The 24,709-nt window shown below is 38.3% G+C and overlaps 1 protein-coding gene across 4 annotated transcripts in view; it reads right to left on the bottom strand.

The window, feature by feature from the left end:
- Positions 1-814: 814 nt before the first annotated feature.
- The window catches only part of nr4a3 (nuclear receptor subfamily 4, group A, member 3), a 29,012-nt gene continuing 5,117 nt past the window's right edge, over positions 815-24,709 (bottom strand). For 3 of the 4 annotated variants that reach the window (XM_072575560.1, XM_072575559.1, XM_072575561.1), the window contains 6 exons: positions 23,140-23,987; positions 20,939-21,068; positions 20,101-20,261; positions 18,043-18,242; positions 17,093-17,271; positions 815-2,373 (listed from right to left, as the gene is read on the bottom strand). In XM_072575560.1, coding sequence (XP_072431661.1) covers positions 2,117-2,373; positions 17,093-17,271; positions 18,043-18,242; positions 20,101-20,261; positions 20,939-21,068; positions 23,140-23,985 — 1,773 coding nt within the window. In that variant the 5' untranslated portion in view covers positions 23,986-23,987 and the 3' untranslated portion in view covers positions 815-2,116. The remainder of the gene's footprint in view (positions 2,374-17,092; positions 17,272-18,042; positions 18,243-20,100; positions 20,262-20,938; positions 21,069-23,139; positions 23,988-24,709) is intronic. The other variant, XR_011961345.1, reaches the window with a different exon arrangement.

Raw genomic sequence — 24,709 nt, forward strand, 5'->3', positions numbered from 1 at the left:
AGTGATTTCTTGTATTTCTCATTGATAGTTAATGACAAAAATGTGAGAGAACACTGATCAAATAATCATAAGAAAGAATGTCATTCATAATTACAATGTATAGTTCAAGTTGACATCAATAAAAGTAACTAGCTCTGTGACATTATAATTACATTTCAATTAAAAATGATTAACTGGACGGTAATCCTTTTTAAAAAAAAGGAAGATATAGACCATGCAAATACTGAAACAAAAAAAAAACTGATCTAATATAGACAATGTTTGGATTTTTCATTGCTCAACAGCAATCTTGATTATTCTGATTCAAATGAAATTTTATCAAATTTCATATTTTGTCTTATAAAATAGGTAACTTTAAAAGACCCTAGCATTACAATACTACCATAAAAGTCATGACTATCCCATTGTTTACTGACACCAGAAACAGTGGTTCATGCTTGTGACTCTCTAGAAGGCACCTTCCAACAGCCATCCTATCCAGGCCTAAAAGCTGACTGTCATAAAACCTACTTTTCATTTTGGGCTATTTTCATGTAACGTTTTGTGGCTCATCGTTGAGCAGTCGCAGTCAAGGCCCAGTACTGTGTATTTAACCCATTCTGTCAATTACTTGAGACCAAGAAGATAAAGTAATACATTTAATATCACATTTTTATAATGTTTATTGCCTTAAAACATCAATTGAAATAAAATATAAATTGAATCAAAATGGAAAAAGTGCAATGTACCATTGATAGAACTGAAAATAATGTAAATGTAAATGTAATTTCAAAACAAATCTTCCAAAGCCAAGTGTGTTCTGATAAAACGTTATTCAATTTAATATTTTAATTTACATTTCTGCCTATGTACAATGTACTGAACATCTGAAAACACACAGGTTAACACGATAAAACACTGTCGAATGCTGAAGGAGCACAGAGATGGTTTGTGAATACACTCTGTTGTCAAAAGCAAGGCACTGCCCTTTAACAGCTAGGGTTCCTGAATTCAGCCTGCAGAGTTACTCTGAGCAACTGGCAATTGTCGCAATAAATACAGGCAAAGCCATTACAATAACATGCATATAATCTTTATACAAATAAAGACATTATGCAACAAAAGTATTTTTGTATTAGTATATGGCATCAACAGTATAAACATCATACAAAAACTTTTACGAACACGGAATGTATAATGCAGGTGACTGCATCCCTTCTAGCACCTACATTCTTACAACTACAGTATTCAGTAAGACCTGCTTGATTTGTAAAACAGTCTGGTGGATTAACCAATTCTGACTCAGAAGATCTTGCCCTTGTACTTCAATATTCTTACGTCCAAGCTCTGTGATCATCCTTTAAAACACTGCATAAAAGATTGTTAAAAATTAAAAGTGTGTTTTTTATACTCCGTATATTTTTTCTCTAAGCAATGTTTAAGTGCTCTTCCGGTTCACAAAGTGTCCCACGTCACATGTATATGTATCAGTACAAATATCATTATAATTCAAGTTCAGGTAACTTTGTCAGTAAAGTTAGTGCCAACAAATCCTGTATTTCAAATTCTTTTAGTATTACAATAAATTAGAGTTTAAAAAAATCAAAACCAACAAAAAAAATTCCAAGTTGTAGCACTTTCAAAAAAATTGCACTTGAACGGGAGAGCCAGCCTTTTATCGCTGCATTCTAAAATCAGAATTTTTCATCAGAGATGCCTTCTTGCACCACTATTTGCTGTACATATGACACATCAGGAGCTATACTAAAGGCATCAATCACAATAAAAAGCGTACTACCTTTGTAACAATTTTGTTGTTGACATTTTTAAAAAGTTTCCTATCACCCAAGAACGTTGGGACGACATGTTACAGACTGAAAAACGTCAGATAATCATTTCTATCATGACGGGTCTCGTTCCCAAGTGGCACGTCAGCAATTCCCATAAGCAGCAAGCAGACAGTTTTTATTTTTAAAAAATGTATCGGATCCTGCAGAGTAAAGCGCCAGGAGAAGTCCTTGGACGTGGCTAGTTCGAACTGCTTTCTAGGGGACAGAAGCCAGTTCACCAGCTGTTGTTTTCATCACAATCCACTGAAGTGTGCACTAGCTTGCCAAGAAGATAGAGGTAAGACGTCTCAGAAAGGCAGTGTATCCAGAAATAGCTTGTCAATAATAGCTGGGGGTGGCACTAGGTCCTCTAATTTTAGGTAGAAGATGCGTTGGAGCCCCTGCGTGCAAAGAGTACGCAACTGAGGTATGATGCCTAGCACCTTGGACCACGGCTGCCCTTTGTTTTCCCCGGTACTGTTAAATAACGCGTGTTCCTTCAGGCAGCTGACGATTCGGGTTTGCAACTCTTCCACTTTCTTTGGTTCTTTTAACCCATGGCGATCTGCAGGGAGATGACCAGCAATATTAACACTCTATTCTGACATTAAATAAGCAAAGGCACGTTTCTTTGATGTTTACAGTGCACTTACAAACACGGTCAGCCTAACTTTAAAATTTTATCAATACAATGGATATGTGCAACATGATTTTAGATTTGAAATTTTGTTTTATATTTCATTTCCAAGGTCGCAGAATGAAAAGGTTTCCTCATTTGGCGGCTGCAAATGTGCTGGGTGGTCTCAAACAACCCATAAAAAGGGATTAGTCTGGGAAAAAGAATACTCAAAATAGATCTTTGACAAATCTTAGCTAGCAACATTTAGAATCAATTCAGGGCGTTTAGAATACAAAGTTGTTTGCTTCCTAAACTCAATCAACATTTAAAATCATTTTAAAAATTGTACTAAAATATCACATAGAACAATTACTTAATGCCTTCAATTTTACTTCTGCAATAATTATTTCTGGTCAAACTTTAGCATCCAGTCTCCCCAAGGTAAATAATGCCATTATTCTTTTCCCATTTCAACTCAATGTAATTGCAGGTTCTGATCAATGGGTGCCACTGTGGAGAAGATTTCAGAATCCATCCTTCACCTTGTTTTTCAGAATCAGTTCTGAGAAAGGGTCACTGGACCGGAAACATTAACTCTGATTTAAATTAGATTAGATTAGTGTGAAAACAGGCCCTTCGGCCCAACCAGTCCACACCGACCCTCCGAAGAGTAACTCACCCAGACCCATTTCCCTCCCACTAATGCACAGCCAATTCACCTGACTTGCACATCTTTGGACTGTGGGTGGAAACCGGAGCACCCGAAGGAAACCCACGCAGACACGGGGAAAATGTGCAAACTCCACACAGTCACCCGAGGCTGGAATCAAACCTGGGACCCTGGTGCTGTGAGGCAGCAGTGCTAACCACTGAGCCACCATGTCACCCCATTCTCTCCACAGAAGCTGTCAGACCTGCTGAGCTTTTCCAGCAATTTGTTTTTATTTCAGACCTATAGCATCTGTGGTTCTTTTTTTTGTGTCCTTTAGGTAATTTGTTCTCCCATCCTAGCTGGTCAGAGGTATGTACCTTCAAATCAGTTCTTGCTTTAAAACAATGTGGCAACTTAAGATGAAGGGGACTGACAGGAATGAGCTGTGGCATAAGCAATGGTTGAGAAACCATTGGGAGTTAAGGACAGAGGGAAATCAGAGCATTCCAGGGTGCCAGCTATGCTTGTGAACAGGCACGGGGCAAAGTATTTAGAACTCTGCCATTTCACATTGCTTTCAGTACCACTGGAAATAAAAGCTTAGTTGCTTCAGCAGCTTCCCTCCTCACCACACCAACCACCACGTTACACACAAAAGAAAAAAAGGCAAGAAAAGCAGGCAGAAGGTAATGGATACGCCAGAAAGGACTAAGGGATGAGGTGACGGACAGAAAACTGAACTGAAAGAATAAACAGAGATAAATAAATGAAGGTGCAATTTGCTGTAAACAATAATCACAGAAACACGTTAGTAGACAACATAAAAAGCACAAAATTATATTGACTTGAATTAAAATTTTAGTACTGAAAGCAATAAAACAATTTTCCTTTGAAAATGGTTAAATCTGAAAGCAAACTCAGAAGAGTTTGGATTGCAATTTATGATATTAACCACAGAATTTTCTTGAATAGAAAACAAGCAATCCTTTATCAAATCAAAACACTGTTTCTTTCCCCTTCCATGAGCGTTATGCAACTTATTTTTAAGTTGAAAAGATTCAGGAGTATACAGGAAAGGATAGATTTTAAAGCAGCAAGAGAAGAAGTTAAGGATGTAAAGCAGAGTAGCACATACAAGTAGTAGAGCAGATCAGGAAGAAAGGTGAATTTAAAAAGGTAACACGGGCATTTGAGATAAGGTTATATATGAACTATATAAAAAAAATCTGAAGCTAAAGATAGCATCTCTGTAAATCATTTACAACAAAATAAATGAATGAATACTGCAGAATACTTTATTTGTAGAAGCTTTTCCAAACAAGGTAGTAATCCTTGAGATTGGGAACATTTAGAATCCGAAGGTTGAGTAAGAAATTGATTATGAATAAAAAAAAGTGAAAATAAGAGCCTTTAAAATAGATTGGAAAAGCTTTTACATATAAAAATGAAAAGAGCCACAAGTGAGTGTGGGTCCTTTGAGGAAGAGAAATGAGAAATTATCATGGGGAAATTTTAATGGTAAAAGAACATTGTTAATTCCCAAATGTTCTCATAATCTAGTAAGAATGAGAATTTAGTAAAAGGCATCGTAGGAATCAATAAGGCTAAAAGTCATAGAATTGTACAGCAGACCCTTCACATATCCTAAATTAATCTAGTCCCATTTGCAAGCATTTGGAGCCATATACTTCCAAACCTCTGTTTCTATGTACCCATCTAGATGCCTTTAAATGTTGTAATTGTACCAGCCAATAACATTTTCTTTGCAGCTGATGGCCTGCATCCTGGGATTTTCAAAGACATGGCATCAGAGATGATAAATGAATGGTTTTAGATTGACTGAAATTCTCTAGATTCCATGGCTTGAAAGGTGGCAAACATAATCCCACTATTCAAGAATGAGAGGGAAAGCAAACAAGGAATTACGGGTTTAGTTCCTGACCTCAGTCGCAGGGAATATGCCAAGATCTATTATTAAACCATAAGATGTAGGAGTAGGTTATTCAGCTCATCAAGTCTGCTCCAACATTCAATGAGATCATGGATGATCTGATGATCCTCAACTCCACTTTCTTTCCCTGCCCCATATACTTTAATTCCCTTACTGATAGACACGTTTGTCTACCTCAGTATTGAATATACTTAATGACCTAGCATCTACACTACCCTTAGTTTCCAAAGCCAGTTTTTCTTATCCTTAAATAATGGGACCAAAGCTATTCACAGTATACCAGGTATACTCTAACTAGTACCTGGTATAGTTTTAGCAAGGCTTCCAAATTTTTAAACTCCATTCCTTTGAAATAAAAGACAAACATTCCTAATTGTGCAGGATGGTCAGAATTCCCTCTGTGCTAGTTTCCTACACTATTTTTCAATTTAAATAATATTAACCTCTTCTGTTCTTCCTGCCAAAGGGCATAACCTCATTTCCCAACATTATATTCCATCTGCCAGCCAAGGGACATAACCTCACATTTTCCAACATTATATTCCATCTGCCAAATTTGTGCCTACTGACTTAACTTGTCTATATATCTCTCTACAGGCTATGTGTAACCCTCACAATTTGTCTTCCTACTTATTTTTCTGTACTATATTGCCTATAGTACATTCATTTTCCTCATCCAAGCCGTTATTATGTTGTAAATAAATGTGACCCCAGTATTACTATCTGTGGCATGCTACTATATAATCAGATTGCTATCATTAAAAATGTTCCCTTTGTCCCATTCTCTGTCTTCTATTAGTTAGTCGATTCTCTATCCAAGTTAACACACATATGGCTGTGAACCATCTTCTGAGTGTCTGTCATTGTTCTTGAATTGTCTTTGCTGCTAAACCTCTTTCCCAGTCCATACTAGCTGGCTCTGCCCTCCTTCCTCTGTAATTACCATCACTTAAATTAACACAGCTGTTTCTGACCTAAGTTTCTCCCTCTCACACGGAATGCTAAATTCTACCTTGTTATGGTCACTGTTTTCTAGGGCATCTTTTACGCAAAGATCATTTGTTGGACCTGCCCCATTACACATCATCTGACCCAAAATAGCCTGATCCCTGGTTAAATTCATTACATCATAACAGAAACCTGAAAAAGAAAAATCAGAATATGAATGGGAAAAAAGTCAATATGGACTTATTTCATGAATCTGTTAGGAAGTGTTGTGGTTGTAAATAGCAGGGTAGATAAGAGAAAACAATAACTGTAGTGTTTTTAGATTTTGATAGAAATATTGAAAAATATGCCACACATGAGTTTATTGCACAAAATTAGGGTTCTTGGGGAGTGGAGGCAGTGTAATAGCATGAATTGAGAATTGCTTTAGGGACAAAACAAAAAAAAAGAGTAGGAGTGAAGATTCATTTCCAGTTTGCCAGGCTATAACATATTAAACATTATTTACAATGAAAATGATTTGATCAGGGAACCAAATACAGTCAGGTTTACTTGAGTTTACATTTATTGAAGAAAAGGTGGAGTGAATTGATGATATACTAGAATGCACAAGAGTGCGTAAAACAAACATCAAGAGAATTTGAGAAAGAGATATTTATAGAAAACAAGAGAGAGATGAGACAGCAAGTACATAAGGTATTTAATTTATCTTACCTTAACACAAAAAGAGTCAAGGAACTTGAAGAATGGAGCAGGGAGTTGAAAATAAGGCAGATGAGATGTGGGTGTAGAGGAGTATGACGTCTTAGCTATTACTGAAAGACGGCCGAAGAAAAATAATAGGAAAAGTGGCTGAACATTATAATTCCAAAATTTTCAGATGAGATAGAGAGGGGAAGTAATGAAAGAAGTGGTGGCATATTAGTTAAAGAAACATTTACAGCTGTGAGGAGGGACATGTACTAGAACAATCATCAAATGAGGCTGTGTGTGTGTTGAAGTGAAGAACCAAAGGGAGCCGTCACACCTGTGAGAATATACTACAGTTTGCAAAACAGTCAGAAGATGATGGAAGAGTAATTATGAAAACACGATTGTGATAATAAGGCAGTAACAGTGGGTCATTTCAACTACCCCAATATTAACAGGGATGTAATCATTACAATGTGCATAGAGAGTGTAAAGTTCTCAAGATGCATTTAATAGAAGTTTACTAGCCAGTAGGTAGCAAGCCCAAGGAGAGAAGATACGGTTCTGGACTTCATTTTACAGAGCTGGAGAAGTGGAAAAAATTACTGTTAGTAGAACATTTTGACAGTAGTGATCTTAATTCTGTGAGACTTATGGAAAAAAGGCAAGACCTAATTGAGGCATATACAATTATGAGAGACATAGGAAGATAGGAAAAATGTTTTCTTAGTTGAGGGATGAATAATCAGGGGGCATCGATTTAATTCTTAGAATTGCACGACTGATGTATGAAGACAGACTGGATTGATTAGGTCTTTATTTACTGGACTTTAGATAAATGAGAGGTGATCTCAGAAAACTATAAAATGCTAACAGGGCTAAACACAGGAAGGATGTTCCTGATGAGTGGGAAATAAGTCCAGAACCAGGGATCACAGTCTAAGGATATGGTGTAGGCGATTTAGGATGGAGATGAGGAGAAACATTTTCACCCAGAGTGTGATGAGCCTGTGGGATTCTCTGAATCTGAAAGCAGTTAAGGCTATGACATTCAATGTTTTCAATTGATATCGTTCTTAGGGCTAAACGGATCAGAAGGTGTGGTGGGAAAGTGAGAACAGGATAGAGTTAGATGATCAGCCATGGTCAAATTGAATGGTGGAACAGGCTCAAATGACTGAATGGCCTATTCCAGCTCTTATTTTCTATATTTAACTTAGAGCAGGGGAATTGAAGTTTTATTTCACCAGAGGGTAGTGGGTAGCTGGAAATCATTGACTGAAATGGTGGTAGAGGCAGAAACTATCACAACATTTCAGAAGTATTTAAAATGATTACTTAAGCTTCAGAGCATTTAAAAAACATGGGCCAACTGCCATAAAATGGGATTTGAGTCAATAAGTGCTGGATAATCAATGCAGGTCCTCTTTCTATGCTGCAAAACTCTATTACTCCCAATCTTTGTCAGAGTCAAAGTTTTCAACTAGATCAAGGCCAATTTTACCAAGCTATCATTTAGGAAAAAAAGTGGATTATAAATAGAGCTTAGAAATAGATTAAAATAGTATTAGCAATTAAAAAGGTAAATTCATGTCAAAGTAGTGACAGGCATTCAATGAGGACACAGTGAATGTTCAGAAAAAGAACTGTTCCTGCAAAGAACAAAAATGGAACTCCCAAATCCAGAAATCTCTGGACGTCAAAAAGGGAAGCTAATGTCAAATACTGAGGGCTGGAATTTCTTGACTTGAAATGGCATGGAATGGAGGCAGGAAAACAAAGCAAGTGTAGAGGGAGTATCAAAATGCTTGGGATGAAACAAAGCATATGAAAAACACGGTTTACTGGGCCCAAATTTCTTCTGGGTTGCAAAGCAAGCTTCACTTGGATGCAATGTTCATCGAAGATAATGGACAGATTGCTCCTAAAACTTTGAGGTAAGATAATATGACAAGTATTTCAATCAAAGAAAGAAAAAGTTGCATTTATATAGTATGTTTCATATCTGGAGAAATCTCAAAAGTGATTTACAGTACAAGCAAAATTTGGTCCTTTACAGGGGTTGAGTGTGTCTGTCTGTTTTGTTTCTGAAGCTTGTGGCATTTATGTTGAAGCCACAGCTCCTATTCCCAATCAGTGGATAATGTCAAAAATAGACAGCTAAAAGCTAGGCACTTAAACTTAAAATGCAGTTGTAAGTGACTCAGGGAGAGATGCAAAGTGTGACAGGGTATGGGACTTGGAGAACAGGATTGATATACAGAAGAGGGAGTGTGGAAAGCTAGGGAATGCTTAGATACAGTATTAAGGTGAAAGGTGAAGTTTAGTTATGAGCCCAACATTTCTGGAATCAACAGCAGTATCATTGTGGTGAATGGGAATGGTGTTGAGAGAAGTGCAGTCAGAGTAAGGTTAAGTTAAATCTGTACTAATTGAGTGGGTAAATTGCAGAATTGTTTCATATTAAAATACAAATTAGGAGCAAGATCATCATTCAACTCCTTAAGGCTGCTCTGCAACTTGAAAAGTACTTACTGATCAAATGTGGTTTCAACTTCACTTTCCCACCTACCCCTTCCCTTTGACTTACTTGTTAATCAAGAACCTAACTCAACCTTAAAAATATTCAATGATCCTGCCATCACTACTTTTTCAGGAAGCATATTCCACAGACTTATGGTACTCTGATAAAAGATATCTTCCTCATCTCTGTATTAGTGGGAAACTCTTTCTATTAAAAACGTTCGCCCCTCATTCTAATCTCTCCCACAATGAGAAACATCCATTCAGCATACACCCTGTTAATTTCCTTTCAGGATCGTACATGTTTCAATAAGATCACCTCTTTAAAAAAAAATCTCTAATGGATACAGGCCCAAACTTTTCTTACAAGATAACTTCTTCACCCCCGGAATCAGCTGGATGAACCTTCTCAGAATTGCTTCGAACAGAATTATGTCCCTTTTTAAGGATCAAAGATATATACAGTACTCCAGATGCTTTCTCACCAATGCCTTGTCCAACTGCAGCAAAACATGCCTATTTTATATTCCATTCCCCTTGAAACAACAATATTCCATTTCCCTTTTGAAATAACTCTACAGAAGCTGGTATCTCATCTCCAAGTCACCCTTTATTTACATATGGAGTGCTTGACACTGGTCTGGCTTCCTCAGAGCCAGCTGTCAATGAACAGAACCTCTGACACCCCTGATTATTCTTTGTCTTTTTTTCTTTTTCTTTTTCTTCTCCTTACATTCCTGTTTTTTTTCCCCCTCTTTATTTTCCCCCACACTATAACCTAACAGCGGTACACCCTTTTTTGAAAGTGGACAGTCCTTCACACACTGCCCTAGCTCCCTTGGAGCCAGCTCCCTGAAGCTCTGACACTCCTATTTATTTTTCTTTAAAACAGGATTCTGACACTCCTGGTTTTCTTTATTTTCTCCCGCACTACCACCTAACAGCAGTACCCCCTTTTTTTTTGCCTTTTTTTCTTGGATTGAACAGAGCCTCTGACATTTGTTTTCATTTTAGTACACCCGTTTATTTTGTCGGTCAGGGCTCTCTGATTGGACCAGATTAACAGCCCCAATCATGGAATTAATTCTATGAGATCCACCTGGCTGACCTTGTTACAATCACTAGAGGCAAAGGGATAGACCAATTAAATCACAGATTAGTCAGCCTAAATTCAGTGATGGGTAAAGGTATTGGGAGAAACAGAGAAACAATTGTAATCATCACTTCAAAAATACACCGATAAATCAAGGACTGTTAGTATGGATTTGTGAAGAGAAAGTAGTGTTTGATCAATTGAGGACGTAGCTTTTTACATAGTTAATGTGGATTATTGGCAAACCTTTTGTTAGGATCTACATAGCAGATGGGTCATAAGGCAGAAGCCCATAGGACTCAAGAGAAAGTAGCAAATGGGACACAAAGTTGGCTCTGTGTCGGAAGGTAATGGTCAGCAGAGGTTTGTTTCTTGTGACTGGATAGCTGTTTCCAATGGCATTTCAGCAATTCCCACCACTAGACCCCTTGCTTTTCATGATTCATTAGACTTGAATGAAGGAGTCATTGTTTAGATGTTTGCAGATGATATGAAATTTGGCAATATGTTCAGCAATGAGGAAGATTGATAGATTCCTGCAGTCTACAGCAATGAAATGGTCAGGTGGCAAAAAAAGTTGGTAAAACACATTCAATCCGGAGAAGTGTGAAGGGAAAAAAAGGCAAAGGAATGCACAGTATATAGTGGGATATGGAGGGGTGCAGAGGGACATTGGAATTTCTGCCCAAGCATCCCTGAAGGTGGCATGACAATTAGATAAGGTGATGAAGGTGGAAAGATTTCATTAGCAGAGGCTAACCAGAGTCAACTACTGTGAATGGTTCTGATCAAAGCACTACAAGGAAGGATGTAATCACTTTAGAGGGGTTACAAATGACATTTACAAGGACACTGACAAGAACAAAGAGATTTAGATATGGCAAAAGAATCAATATCCAAGCATTGGCTTTCTTTTAAAAAAAAAACACCCAGTCATCCCTGTTTCAAAGTGGTTTACAATAATCTGAGGGGCCGAGAATGGACCGAAAGAAGCAGGAGTATCTTAATAGAGATCAACATTGAGGGACATAGATTTAAAATAATTGGTACAGGAATTAGAGGGGAGTTAAAGGAGCTTTATTTCCACAAGAGCCAGAGAAAAAATCTGGAGCTTAACATGTGAAATGGTGATAGAGATAGAAAACCTCATTGCAATTGAATATACATACCAACAGCTGTAATAAGACTGCAGGACAAGAACTAGTAAATGGGACTGGTGAGCTCTTTTACAGCTGGCACATGCTCAGTGGGTGTAGTGGTAATGTAACTGGATTGATAATGCAGAGCCCCAGGTTAATATTCTCAGGGCATAGGCTTGAATTCCATGATGACAAGTGATGACATTTGAATTCAATTCTTAAGAAGTCTGTAATTATAGTTAGTTTATTGGTGACCAGGGAAGCATTATGGATTGGCATAAATCCCCATTTGGTTTACTAATGTCCTTTAGCAAGTTAAATCTGCTGTCATTATATGGTGTGAACTACATGAGACTCCAGGTGCACAACAATGTTGTCAACTTCCCTCTAAATTGGCCTAGACAGCCAACCGATCAGTTCAAGGGCATTTAGGCATGGACAAACGTGGGCCTTACCTGTGATGCCCACATCTCATCTAACTATAAAAGAAGGCTTCCTTCTGTTCCTTAAATTTCTATAATTATACTATAGTCTCTCTCCTGGGATGAGGGCAGTATCCTAACAGAGAAGATTGAGTAGACTAAGTCTACATTCCCTGGAGTTTACAAATGAAGGGTGGTCCTTGCAACATATAATTTTTTTAAAGGGCTTGATGCTAGGAGGATATTTGCACTGGAAACGACATCCAGAACTAATGTGTTCACTCAAGGGTTATCGTGCATTTTCGTAGCTCTCAAACCCAGAGTGTAATTGATGCGCAGTATTAAATTCCAATATAATTGTCAGGAAAGTAGAGTGATGTAGAAGATCAGCTGTCAGATTACTGACTAGCAGAGAAGGCTCAGACACCTATCTACCCCTGCTCTTATTTTAGGTCTTTCAGATAGGACAATTTGAGTCAGGGACAGATCTAGGGTTTTTGGATGATTTGAAATCATTTAATTATGCACAAAATAATAGGAGCAAATTGATGATATAAAGAACTTAAAATGAAAAACAAAGAAGCCTCATTATTTTTCTTGCTAATTTTATAATTAAAACTTCTATTAAAGATTTTGCAAATTCTGGTCAGGAGGTGACAAGAAGTCAAAAGGTACATAGGAAATATTAGCAAATGAAATTAAAGCCTAGAATAAAAGTGCTCAGAAACACTAATTGTTGAAATATGGTCTATGGCAGGAATTTTAAATAAAGCTTTTGCTCTGGCATTTATAAATATTTGGGGGAACAATCTAATTTAAGGAAAAAACAAAACTAACAAGCAGCAACAATAGAAGAAGAATTGATTATGAATATATCACAAGAACACATGGTGGGTAGGTTACCAGACTCTGAAGGCATAAATCTAGGCTACTGAGAAGAAAATGTGGAGTAGAGAAAGAAAACTTGGTCTCTTTTTAAATGAGAACTATGTCAATGAGCATGAGAGTGGCCAATGCAAGACTATTGTTCAAGACAGTTGAACTGAATAACAATAACCAGTTAATTAAATTTCTGCTTTCAGTGCAAGTGCTTTAGAAACCATAATGAGATCATTAGTAAATAATTAGAAAAATGTTGCTAAAATAAGACAGCAACTTGAAGCTTTTTGTCTTGCATTCATGAAAACTGAAATGCTAGAAAAAGACTTGAACAATGGGATACCATTTTATACATCATGGGAAGAGGGTGCCGATTGGTTGAGCCATCATTGGCATGGAGTTGCAGCAAAAACAATTATGACAGAACAGAAATAAAGCCATTTAAGCCTGTCAAGTCTGGCTCACAATTTAGGTGATCATGGCTGATCAAACACTTCAGCACCTTTTACCCAACCTATCCCCATAGGACTCTATTGGAAATTGGAGATTTGTCAATGTCAACCTAAACATATTCAAAGGCTGAGCTTCCACAGCCCCTCTGTCACAGAGAATTCCAAGCGTTCACAAGATTCTGATTTTGAAAAAAATTCATCTCCCAAGTGGCATCCCTCTTACTTTTAAATTGTACCCTTGGTTCTAGACTTCCCAAACGGGGAACCACCTTAACTGCATCTACCCTGTCTGTCTATTCTATTAAGTATTTTGAAAGTTTTGCTGAAATCACCAGTCATTCTTTGAAACTCTCAAGAATACAGGCCTAGTTTGCCCAAACTCCCTTCAGAGAACAATCCTGTCACTCCAGGATCATGCTTGGTGAACCTTCATTACACTCCTGTATGGCAATAATATCTTTCCTGACATAAGGGGATGAAAACTGCACACAATACTTTAGGTATGATTAAACAAGCTCCTGTACAATTGAAGTAAGACTTCACTACTCCTGTCCTCAAATCCTTTTGTAATAAAGGCTGACACTTCATTAGCCTTCCCAATAGCTTACTCCTACTCACAGATGGAATGTTCTGATGTCAATCATTCATTCAACCTAATGGTATGTTTAACAATGGGGGCAACTAGTAACAAGAATTAGGAAGTTCAAATTTTAAGCCGTAATTTAACTCTACATTTTTCAGGGTGCTCATGGCATTGTAGTCATGACCCTGCCTCTAAGTCAGGAGGCCTGGGTTCAAGTCCCACCCACACCTCTACAGGTGTGTAGTAACATCTCCGAACAGGTAGATTAGAAAATATCCTCTAACTCTAAGCTTGCAACTAGCTTGTGAAGCCAGTAATAGAATTCTTAGGTGGCTATGTAAATAGTTTGTTTGGTAAGGACTGTTCTAATTTTACTGTTAAGATTTTAGGTCATGCGCAATACATTCATTTGAACCTTACTCATGTCACCTGAGAATATGATTGCTAAGTAAGAGGACAGCCTGGTATGTGACATACTATCTAGTAGTATTTTGGACTCAGTTGGAGTAATGTCAGTTTAAGGTACAGACACATCATTAACTTGTTGGTGGTTCTAAAGTTTAGCTTTAGCTGGGAAGTGGCAGTATCTAGGCAGAGACCTAATGAGGGCAATGTGCTGGGAAAAGGTCTTCACTTTAAATAGAAAAGTTGCGTTAATCCACTTGGGCCCATGGCCATAATGTTTTCTGTTATCAGAGTGTGAAGCAGCTTTGGTCAAGACAGAGGTATTTGATCTGTTCAGATACCTTTTCATAAGTGAACTGGTTAAAATGGGAAAGGTCAAAAAGAATTTAAAAAGTAAAATTTATTTCTGGCTACCTACTACAGATAAACTAAGGATACCATTAACTATTCAAGAACTGGTGCTCAGTATTCAGGCTACGGTGTAGGTCAGTCTCCCAAACATACAGCCTAAACTTCTCTAAGAAAATCAATGTGACCCAAGAGTTAATCCAAAATGTTGCAAGATTATTCCTCATTCAATCATGTTTATTCATGCTCATCTAGTTTCCTTCAAATGATTTCACCATTTACAAACTTTTGAAACATATGAGCAGATCAAGAAGCAGACCTTTACAGAGACAATACATCAATTACCACATGTGCCACTACCTTACAAAACAAGTACTCGAGGACATCACCTGCACCCATGTGACTGAACAGCTGGACATCTGAATTGATTTGCTGTTTTTAAGCAAAATATCAGGAAAAAAACCACAAATCTGTTAATGCATATTCAACAGAATCCCAAGCAGATCCCTACAAAATGCAATCGTCAAGCTGGCAAAATAGTTTGCAATTGTATTCAATATGAAAACTGAATCAGTCCTGCCAGTGTAGTCTCATTAAGGCAAAAGTGACTGAGATTACAAAATTTAGGATAAAAACCACAGCATAGAGAGATAATACCAAAGCTGCCTCACAAATCTTATCCATAGAACACAGAACAGTTCAGCACAGGAACAGGACTTCAGCTCACCATTCTATGCCAACAGATGATACCTTTCTAAACTAACACCACCTGCCTGCATATGATCCATAGCCCTTTATTCCCTTCCAGTTCAAGTATCTGTCTAAATGCCTCTGAAATGTTATTGTACCTGCTTCTTCCATCTCATGGCAGCATGTTCCAGGCACCTACAATCCCTCTCAAAACCTTGCTTTGCAAGTTTAAATCTCATTTAAACTTTTCCACCTCTCACCTTAAACCTCTCTAGTATTTAACTTTCAACCCTGGGGAAAAAGAATGACTATGTACCACACCCATGCCCCTCAATTCTATCAGGTTGATTCGAACATTTGGCAATAACAATCCAAGTTTGTCCAACCTCTCCTTATAGCTAATATACTCCAAAACAGGCAAAATCCTACCTAACCTCTTTTGCACCCTTTCCAAAGCTTCCACATTCCTTTCTATAGTGTGGAGACCAGATCTGCATATAATGCTGCATAAGTGAACTAAAGTTTTATACAACTACAACATAACATCTCAACTGATGAAAGCATCCATGCCACGGACCTTCCTCATCACCTTAATCAATTTGTATTGCCACTTTCAGGAAGCTATGGACTTGCACCCCAAGATTTCTCTGTACGTCAATGCTCCTACTGTCCTGCCATTTACTGCATATTTTCCTGTTGCATTTGACCTCCCAAATGCATCACGTCATACTCATCTGAATTAAACTCCACCTGCCATTTCTCCATCCAACTTTCTAAATTATCTATATCCTGATGCATCCTTTGACAAACTTTCTCACTATCCACAACTCCAATTTTCACGTTGCCAGCAAACTTACTAATCAGACCACCTACATTTTCATCCAAATCATGTATATATATATATCAAAAACAGGTCCCAGTACTGATCCTTGCAGAAAACCACTGGTCACAGTTCTTCAGTCATAAGACACCCCACCACGATTTTACTCTATCTTATATGACCAAGTCAATTTTGTATCCAATTTACTGACTCACCATGGCTCTCTTGTGATAATCTTCTGGACTACCCCCACCATAAGGGACCTTGTCAAATATTTTATTAAAGACCATATAGACAACATTTGGCTCAGTGGTTAGCACTGCTGCCTCACAGCACCAGGGTCCCAGGTTAGATTCCAGCCTCGGGCAACAGCGTGTTGAGTGCACATTCTCCCGTTGTATGCATGGGGTTTCCTCCGGGTTTCCTCCCACAGTCCAAAGATGTGCAGGTCAGGTGAATTGGCCATGCTAAATTGCCCATAGTGGTCGGTGCATTAGTCAGAGGGAAATATGTCTGGGTGGGTTACTCTTCGGAGGGTCGGTGTGGACTTGTTGGGCCGAAGGGCCTGTTTCCATACTGTAGGGAATCTAATCCACTGCCATACCCTCATCAATTATCTTCAATGCTTGATCAAATAGCACTATCAAATTTGAGAGGCAAGACCTCCTCCACACAGTCAGGCTGACAATCCATAACAAGTCCACTCTTTTCCAAATGTGAATAAATCTAACAATCTTCTCCAATAATTTCCATACCATTGATGGGAGGCTCGCTGGTCTATAAATTCTTGGGTTATCCTGTTGTAATTCTTAAAATGGAACAAAATTTGCTATTCTGTTTATTCGGAACTTCACCTGTGGCTAAAGAGGATACAAATATCTTTGTCTAGGCCCCAGCAATCTCCTTCCTTGCCTAGATCCCATCAGGCCCTAGAGACTTATCTACCTTAATGTTTTTCAAGATACCCAACATCATCATCTCCTTAAATTTTGACATACTGTAGAATATCATACTCCACTGACAGTAAACATTTGCAATATTCTTCATTGAAAAAGATAAATAATTCCTACCTGTGATCAAAACTAGAGCTGCTAGACATGCAAAAGCTGAGACATCAAAATTAAGGCTCTGTAAATTTGTAGAGAATTCCTTGATCGTGTCAAGCCATTCACCAAATCCACGAAGGCACTGAAGTCGATGCAAGACAAGCCCATTACAGAATACAAACTTATCCTCTGATGGAGCAGATCTGTAAGTAATTGTGAAAAATGTAATGAACTGTGACATTATAATCCAACTGTAACTTTTACAACATATGATCAGCAGTATTTTACATTCCAGAAGAGATCTGAATTTATGAGACATTGGAGAGAATCATTCAAGTTTTAAAATGCAGCTATAATTTGGCTAGATAACACACACACACTATATATATATTTGCTGCTGACACTGTCTATGGTGCCATAGACAGTACAGAGAAAGAGAAAGTGAGCTAACAGAAGATGGTCTAAGATTCTAATTCTAGAGGATAGCAAACAAAGGGCTACACTTTCACATATGCTGACAGATTCAGCATTTGGTGTGTTTTATTTGTACACCATAGGTTATATGTTAGGAAATTTGGGGCATTGAATCTCGAATGATTTGGTTTCATTCTAAATATGCTTACTTAGTCAATTATTTAGTGACATGCTTACTTCATCATCATCTCACATTGCCTGTTTTCAATGACAAGCACAATGCCACCTGGTGTCATCTCAAGAACATTGGTTACTTTCCAAACATGTTTGGAATGCAACTAAATCGTTCAAGTTTTGTTGTGGCAAATTCCCTAAGATACAGATTTACATACTCACATCTAGAAATAGAGCACTGTCAACTAAATCGAATGTCAATATACAAAACTTCCCAAATGTATGAATTTCTAGTTGTTCATTTCTTTAAAAATAGCACATGGTCTGTGTTCTGGGTAAGGATGAATTTGACACAATGTTTTTTTCAGAATATGTTGAGAATTTACCTGTGGGAAAGTCTCAGTACAAAGAGTTCGAGGAAAGCAGATTCAATAAGTAAAGTCTGATCTTCCTTAGGGAGGTCACTGAATCCTGGTATTTTTTCGGCCCAGCTCTGTGTGACCTCCACAGATGTGGCGAGGAGGCCATAGAATTGACGGACATAATCAGCATCAGCGCCAGATGTTGGCTGTTCAGCAGCGCAGAACTGCAGGGGAGAAAAGCAACATATTAGTCAAGGTCAGTTACACAAATTAAATGTCCTGAAACACAAAACAGGAGAAAGGAAAAGGTGTCCAGACACCTTCTGAAATGAATAATCATTGACTGTAAAAGTTATGTTCAAAAAGCTTTGCATCTTGATGAAAGAAATTGCTTGGGTCTTTCCTATAACCAGAGATTTTTGATATATTACATTTCAATTTTAGGAAATATTAAAATTTTATTTTACCAGGTAATAAACTTCATAACTGATATCATATCAAAATGTACTTATGAAAGGAAACTTGCAATGGCTAGTAATATTCCAGTGTCTTTTATTCATTCTGCAGACAACCTTTGATCAGAGGGGAAAATTATTGACATCTGTTCAATATGCAGATATATCAGAAGAAGTTCAACCATGTTGTTCATTGCAGTATCAAATCATAAACTAATTGAAACATGATTATATAATCTTTTCCTCTGAAATGAATATTTAAAGAAATGCAAATAACTAGAGTTTTGACAACAGTTTGTTAGCAATGTTCTTCTAATTAGGATTAATTGTAACATTGCACAAACCTTTCCTTCATCTTTGGTTTTGAAAGAAAGACTTATGAAGAATGAATACAAATAACATTGTAAGGTAATTGTGATCTCAACAGAAATGTTTGTTGTGGAGACATTAAACTAAGGAAGAAGTGAATTAAAATGACTGCATGGAACATTCCTATTTAGAATGTTCAGAGAAAAATGGTTAAAAGCTGATTTGCTGCTGTGCTAATGGCAAGTTACACATTTAGCTCTCAAATCAAGCATGTTGTTTGTAAATTAAATTTGAAATTACTGGAATAATTTTCTCACTACACAGGCATGTTACCACCTTAAAATATTAAACAGCTAGACTATTTTAGCTTCGGTTTTGGAGTGCTACGTTTTCAGGGAGGGGTGGCACTTCTTCTAGGTGTGCTAACAGCATTCTTTGAAGTAGCTCATCCAGTACTGGTTTTCCCCTTCAAGTGGCTGCCAAAAACACAATAATCCAACAGTGGACAACAAAATAATTTTTAAAAACAAAAAATAAACAGCTTGAAGAAAATTTGTAAACATCAAATGAAAAAATAATTGATTTCCATTAAAAACAAAACAAATTATAGCAGCCCCTGGAAGTGTTTGCAGCAAATCTCATTGTTGCAAACTTGTGGGGCTCAGTATCGTCCTTATCAGTCATCAGCTAGTATTGGAGTTTCATTGCTAACATCTTGATTAAAAATATATCTAGACTGTTGCTAAAGGGTTATATTATGGAGCTTCTGTTGCACAGAGAAAATATTTATTATGACAAGCATTTTTTCACAATTTAGAATGGGGTTTCTCTTTATTTATACTGCACCACACAACAAAATAGGAAATCTGTGTAGATTTGTTTCTCCATCGAGTATATTAAGGGCCAGCTACTTTCAAATTAAAAGGCAGAATATACAATCCTATACAATCATGTTTGCCAACAGGCTCCAAAATATTGATCATTCATTTTTAAATAAACCATATTCCCCCAGTTAATTGTTTGAGTTAATATTGTGGAACACATCCAAGTAATCTACAGCAAAAATCAGATTATTTTCAGAAAGTTTATAGAAGTTTCATATCAAGAATATGTTCTGAAACCATAAATACTTTAAAATTTGATGAAATGTTTTGTCACCCTCATACTTATTAGCAGTACATAAAACAATTACTTAAGGAGGAGTGATACCATAGTCAGCTCAGTGACATCATCATTTCATAATAACAGCTATTGCTACTGTAGGTGTTAAGATGATATCCTCTTCTCTTACTGTGTTTATATCTATGTGAGCTCTTACCTGAGTGTAATTGTGGCTGCTGGGAGTGGAGTCCACAAGTGCCCGCACAAGAGCATTCATCAAACTGATTGGAGGCGAGGGAGGGGATGGTTCCTGAAGAGGACTTTTTGGTTTGGAGGGCAGACGACCTCTTCTCCCTTTTAAACTATCTGTGCGGACCACTGGAGGGGGGCGGGGAAGAGAGAGCGAGAAGACATTTTAAAGAAGCCCCACAATTCATAGACTCTAAAGAAAGTGTGCTGATAAATTAAAATAAAAATGAATATCTTTACATTTTTGAACTACAGTACAAATTTTCATAAATTTACAGATCTTACAGAATTTAAAAGGTGTGCTAAAAGTTGTGTTTGTAACACTAAATTTTTGTGTAAAATTAAAAACAAACTTTCCAGATGTGGAGGTTTATAATTTGTGAAAACGTTGTAGCCAAATCTGAATTAACATTGTAGCATCAGAATATATTGTGGCTTTGTTTTGTTTTTCTGTTATTTGGTTTCCTGTTGGGTTCATTCGGAAGAGTCTATTACCCCACTATCCTGCCAGATATTTACAGCGCGCTTTTGAAGATGGTGATTTTTTTTTAAAAAAAAGGAACGAACAGGAAATGCACAAAACACGCCAAATTTAGAAGGTCTGGTTAGTCAAGGCATTTAGATTGACAATGCATTGTTTTCTCCCGCTCTCAGCGGTGACAGGTCACAATCACAACCAAGCAAACATCATCGCCAATTATCCAACAAACATTAAAACCTTGGTCGAGTCTTGACCATCTTGTGAAAAGTGGAGAGGAGCTTGAAGAACAGTGGGTTTAGGCACCACGACAGCTCCCAGCTCTCACCTTCTTTAACCATGCCTACGCTAAGACACTTCTGGAACCTGCAGTACTGGCATCGATTGCGCCGCCTCTTGTCCACCGGACAGTTTTTGTTCGCCAGACAGACGTATTTTGCATTCTTCTGCACGGTCCTCTGCGAAGTACAAATATTATTACAGGATGTTTTCATGTCGAAAATAAAATAGGAGCTGACAAAGCTCACTCTAATTACAATATGAAATGCGCCAACGCCACTCCGATAATTAGATAAAATTAATTTCCTAACACGTTAGCCTGCAGGAAAAACAATTTTACTGGTGTTAGCTGCTGACAATGAGAATCAGCCACATTCGAGCCGGGGAACTCTCAGGAGACAGGCAGCTTTAAATGATGAAATTATTTCTGAAATTACCGGGTCATCACATTATACCGTTGGGTATAATATCCCTCCCTCTTAATATACCTCCGGGGATCATTTTCCACTTGGCTTATTCCTGCGGTGATTACTGACCTTATTAAAAGAAATTTAAAATGATTTGGGAGAGCGTCTCTTAAACCGACATTGGTTTAAAAATAAAAAAAGCCAGCTTGGATTTCGCTAATCAAGACTGATCAGGACAATTTAAATCACATTCGGAGTTACAGTTTAATTAAATACTATATATCTTGATAAAAAAAAGTAATATAGCTAGACTATTGCTAACGGGTTCGCTGTACAGAAGTCAAACGTGTTTTTTGGTCATGGTTTATTTTTCAGTAACGGGAAAGGGAATCCCCACTGAGCTCGCTTAGCCGGGATCCCTAACCAGATCGGAAAAAGTTTGGTAAATTATCACCTTTACAAAACAACAAAAACAAAGAAAACTATTATCATAATTACAGATTGCTCGACTTCAGAAAACGCCCCTTAAGTGATGCAGTTAAAAAAGACTCATTAAGGTAATTACTACCTAACAATAAAACGTTCTGTCGCATTTTCACATTATTGTCCAAGAAAAGGAGTCACCCCCTGCACCAAATATAGAACACCACTCCAGCCAATCTGGAAGAACTGCCTGTTAATGTTAACAGGTACGGTGGAATGTCTGAAGGAGACAACAGCTCACATTATATTAGGCAGACCCTATTTCTATGCTTAAATTCTGACTGCATTTAATAACATTTTTAATAATAATAACAACATTTTTAAAATGCTATCCAGGGGATATACATGTTTGGAAAAACAGGCTCAGCATAACAGCAAGAGAATCGGCGTTTCCCGAAACGTCGAATCTCCTGCTCCTCGGATGCTGCCTGACCTGCTGCGCTTTTCCAGCAACACATTTTTCAGCTCGGCATAACAGCAGACCAAAAAAAGTTTCTACAGTGAAACACAGAAGCAACCTTAATTGTAAGTACAGTACTTATGTCTTCTAGTTCCATTCCGTTTAGATTGTGTTTTGAAAACAAACCTTTTGTCATAACAATATCTTCCTTCAGATCTTGGGATACCGAAGCTTTCTCAGTTTTAGCTCTGCCCCAACCACTTTGTTGCGATTTATGATGTTCCGCCCCCTCGCACTTTAGTGCCTAATAGTTTGAAAGGATCACTAATAGCCTTTAGTTCCATAATGTATAACTTGCCAATGAAACCAGAGAAGTGGCTTGGTTCAAACCTAGTCTCTCCGGCGAATGCTCTGCTTCTGAAAGAAGATCTCGCTTTTTCAAACATTTCAGTTGCACGTTTTTAACGCGCAGATTATGTATCACTGACCAGTTCGGTTTCCTTTCATTACTGATCAAGGTAGATATTTTTCTAATCAACCTGTTCAGAGAGTTATTGTACATCTTTGGTGCAGATGGAACTTTAACTTCCCACTCAGAGCTGGGGACGCTAGCACGGATCTAAAACAGCTCTTTCAAGTTAGATGTGAGGCAAGTACTATTCTTTTATTTTAAAAAAAAGTTTAAAAAGTCCTTTTGAAGTTTGCTTAATAAATTTGACCATGGGCGTAGTTCAGAACTGCCACATGGACTGTAAAGCGCTGAGAGATCAGATGGTACTGCGGCGTTATATAGATGCAAACCTTTCTTTTGGAACGCAAGCCGCTTTTGATTTTCATAATGTTGTTTGCTTTGCGAATAACCCCACACCCCAATACCCCTCCCCTCCCAAAAAAATACAATTTTCCCCTTCGCCTGAAGCACAGTGCAGGGAAGTCAGATAAAACGAAGGGGCATCCTACCTTAAAAAAGCCTTTGCATCCCTCGCAGGTCCTCACGCCATAGTGCTGACAGGCTGCATTGTCCCCGCACACAGCACACATCCCCTCCCCAGAGGAGGACCCTCGGCTGGGGGGAGACGGCAAGCTCTGGGCACTCTGACTGAGGGGCATTGGGTGATAGCCCAAACCCGAGCCCTTGACTAAATGCAGGGGATACTGGCGAGTGTCCATCACAGCTTGTGCAGAAGTACTTTCTGCTCCTATGGACATGTTCAAGGTGGGTTCGTAACACATGTGGCTGCTGGAGGCTGGGGAGTGTGGTGGGGACTGCTTGAAGGCAAATAGCGGAAACCTGGGCGGGGCGGTCTTCATTGGAGCATCTAAGATATGACCTGTGGCCATGCAAGTCTGGGTCACTGGAGGTAACGTGTGAGGCTCATCCCACAAGGAGGTCTGCGGAGTTGTGAACTGAGGCGTGGTGGGGGTTGATGGAGGAGACTGCTTGAAGTAAATGGAGGTCGAAGGCATGATGTCCTCTGTTTGATGTTGGATCGATGGCTGATAGTTGTGATGGGGAGAATCTTCCAGTTTAATGAAGGGTCTCTGTGAGGAGGAAGAGTGCATTTGATAGACGCACGATGGTTTGAACTCATAGCTGCCAGAGTACCCAGTCTCCATGAAAGTGCTGAAACTGGGCAGGGAGGTGGTGGCTGTGATTTCGGTGCTCCCCAGGTCCATGCCAAATTTCATGTAAGGTGATTCAGTATGCACTAAATCCGAGCTGTAATCCCCAGCATAAGCGTAGTTCTGAGCTGCAAAACTGGCACCTTGTGGCGAAGAGCTGTATTGGGTTTGCACACAGGGCATGTCTAAGAAGAAACACAAAGACTGAAATGACTAAAAGGCAGCAGCAGCAGCACTGATTTGTTATTATCTCATAGCACGGCAAGCATTCACATCACAGAGGAAGGAACCCTTACTACGTTACATATCGGACTGAATTCAAGAGCTCAGAGCCCACATTGCTAACATCGTCTTTTTGTTTCCTGATTCGCCCATATATTTATATGTACAGTAAATTGAAATTGGGGGTTTTGGGCTTTACCCAAGTGGTAATCTAAAAATGGTCAGCATTCTTTTCTTAGAACCTGCATCATCTCATTTTGCTCGTCAGAGCCTTTAAAGTTGCCGAGTATCTATAGAGCAGGTGGGAATTCCACAGCAGCCCATATCACTGTGCGGCGGTGCTTATAGATATGTGGACAATTGTACTCCAGACAATGCAATGGATATTATTGTGCATCTGTGGAGATCAATGGATAGATGACCATTGCATATGTTTCCAGCCAAGATAATTAGTGATGGAAACAATGATGGTTTTCTCATTAATATCCTTGCGTGTGTCCGGAGTCAGGAGCTGTGTCTCTGTTTGAATTGGGAGGGTTGGTGAGCACTGGCCACGAAGTGATATCATTTTTAAATGCCAAATTGTCCTGCAGAGTAGCTAATACAGCAGCAGATCCTTTCATTGTTTTTGCAGACTACAGCCTGTCACCGAATTGTCTCCTGAGAAACTGGTGGATTTTACTTC

This window comes from Chiloscyllium punctatum, chromosome 8 (genome assembly GCF_047496795.1).
Source record: "Chiloscyllium punctatum isolate Juve2018m chromosome 8, sChiPun1.3, whole genome shotgun sequence".
Classification (NCBI taxonomy): domain Eukaryota; kingdom Metazoa; phylum Chordata; class Chondrichthyes; order Orectolobiformes; family Hemiscylliidae; genus Chiloscyllium; species Chiloscyllium punctatum.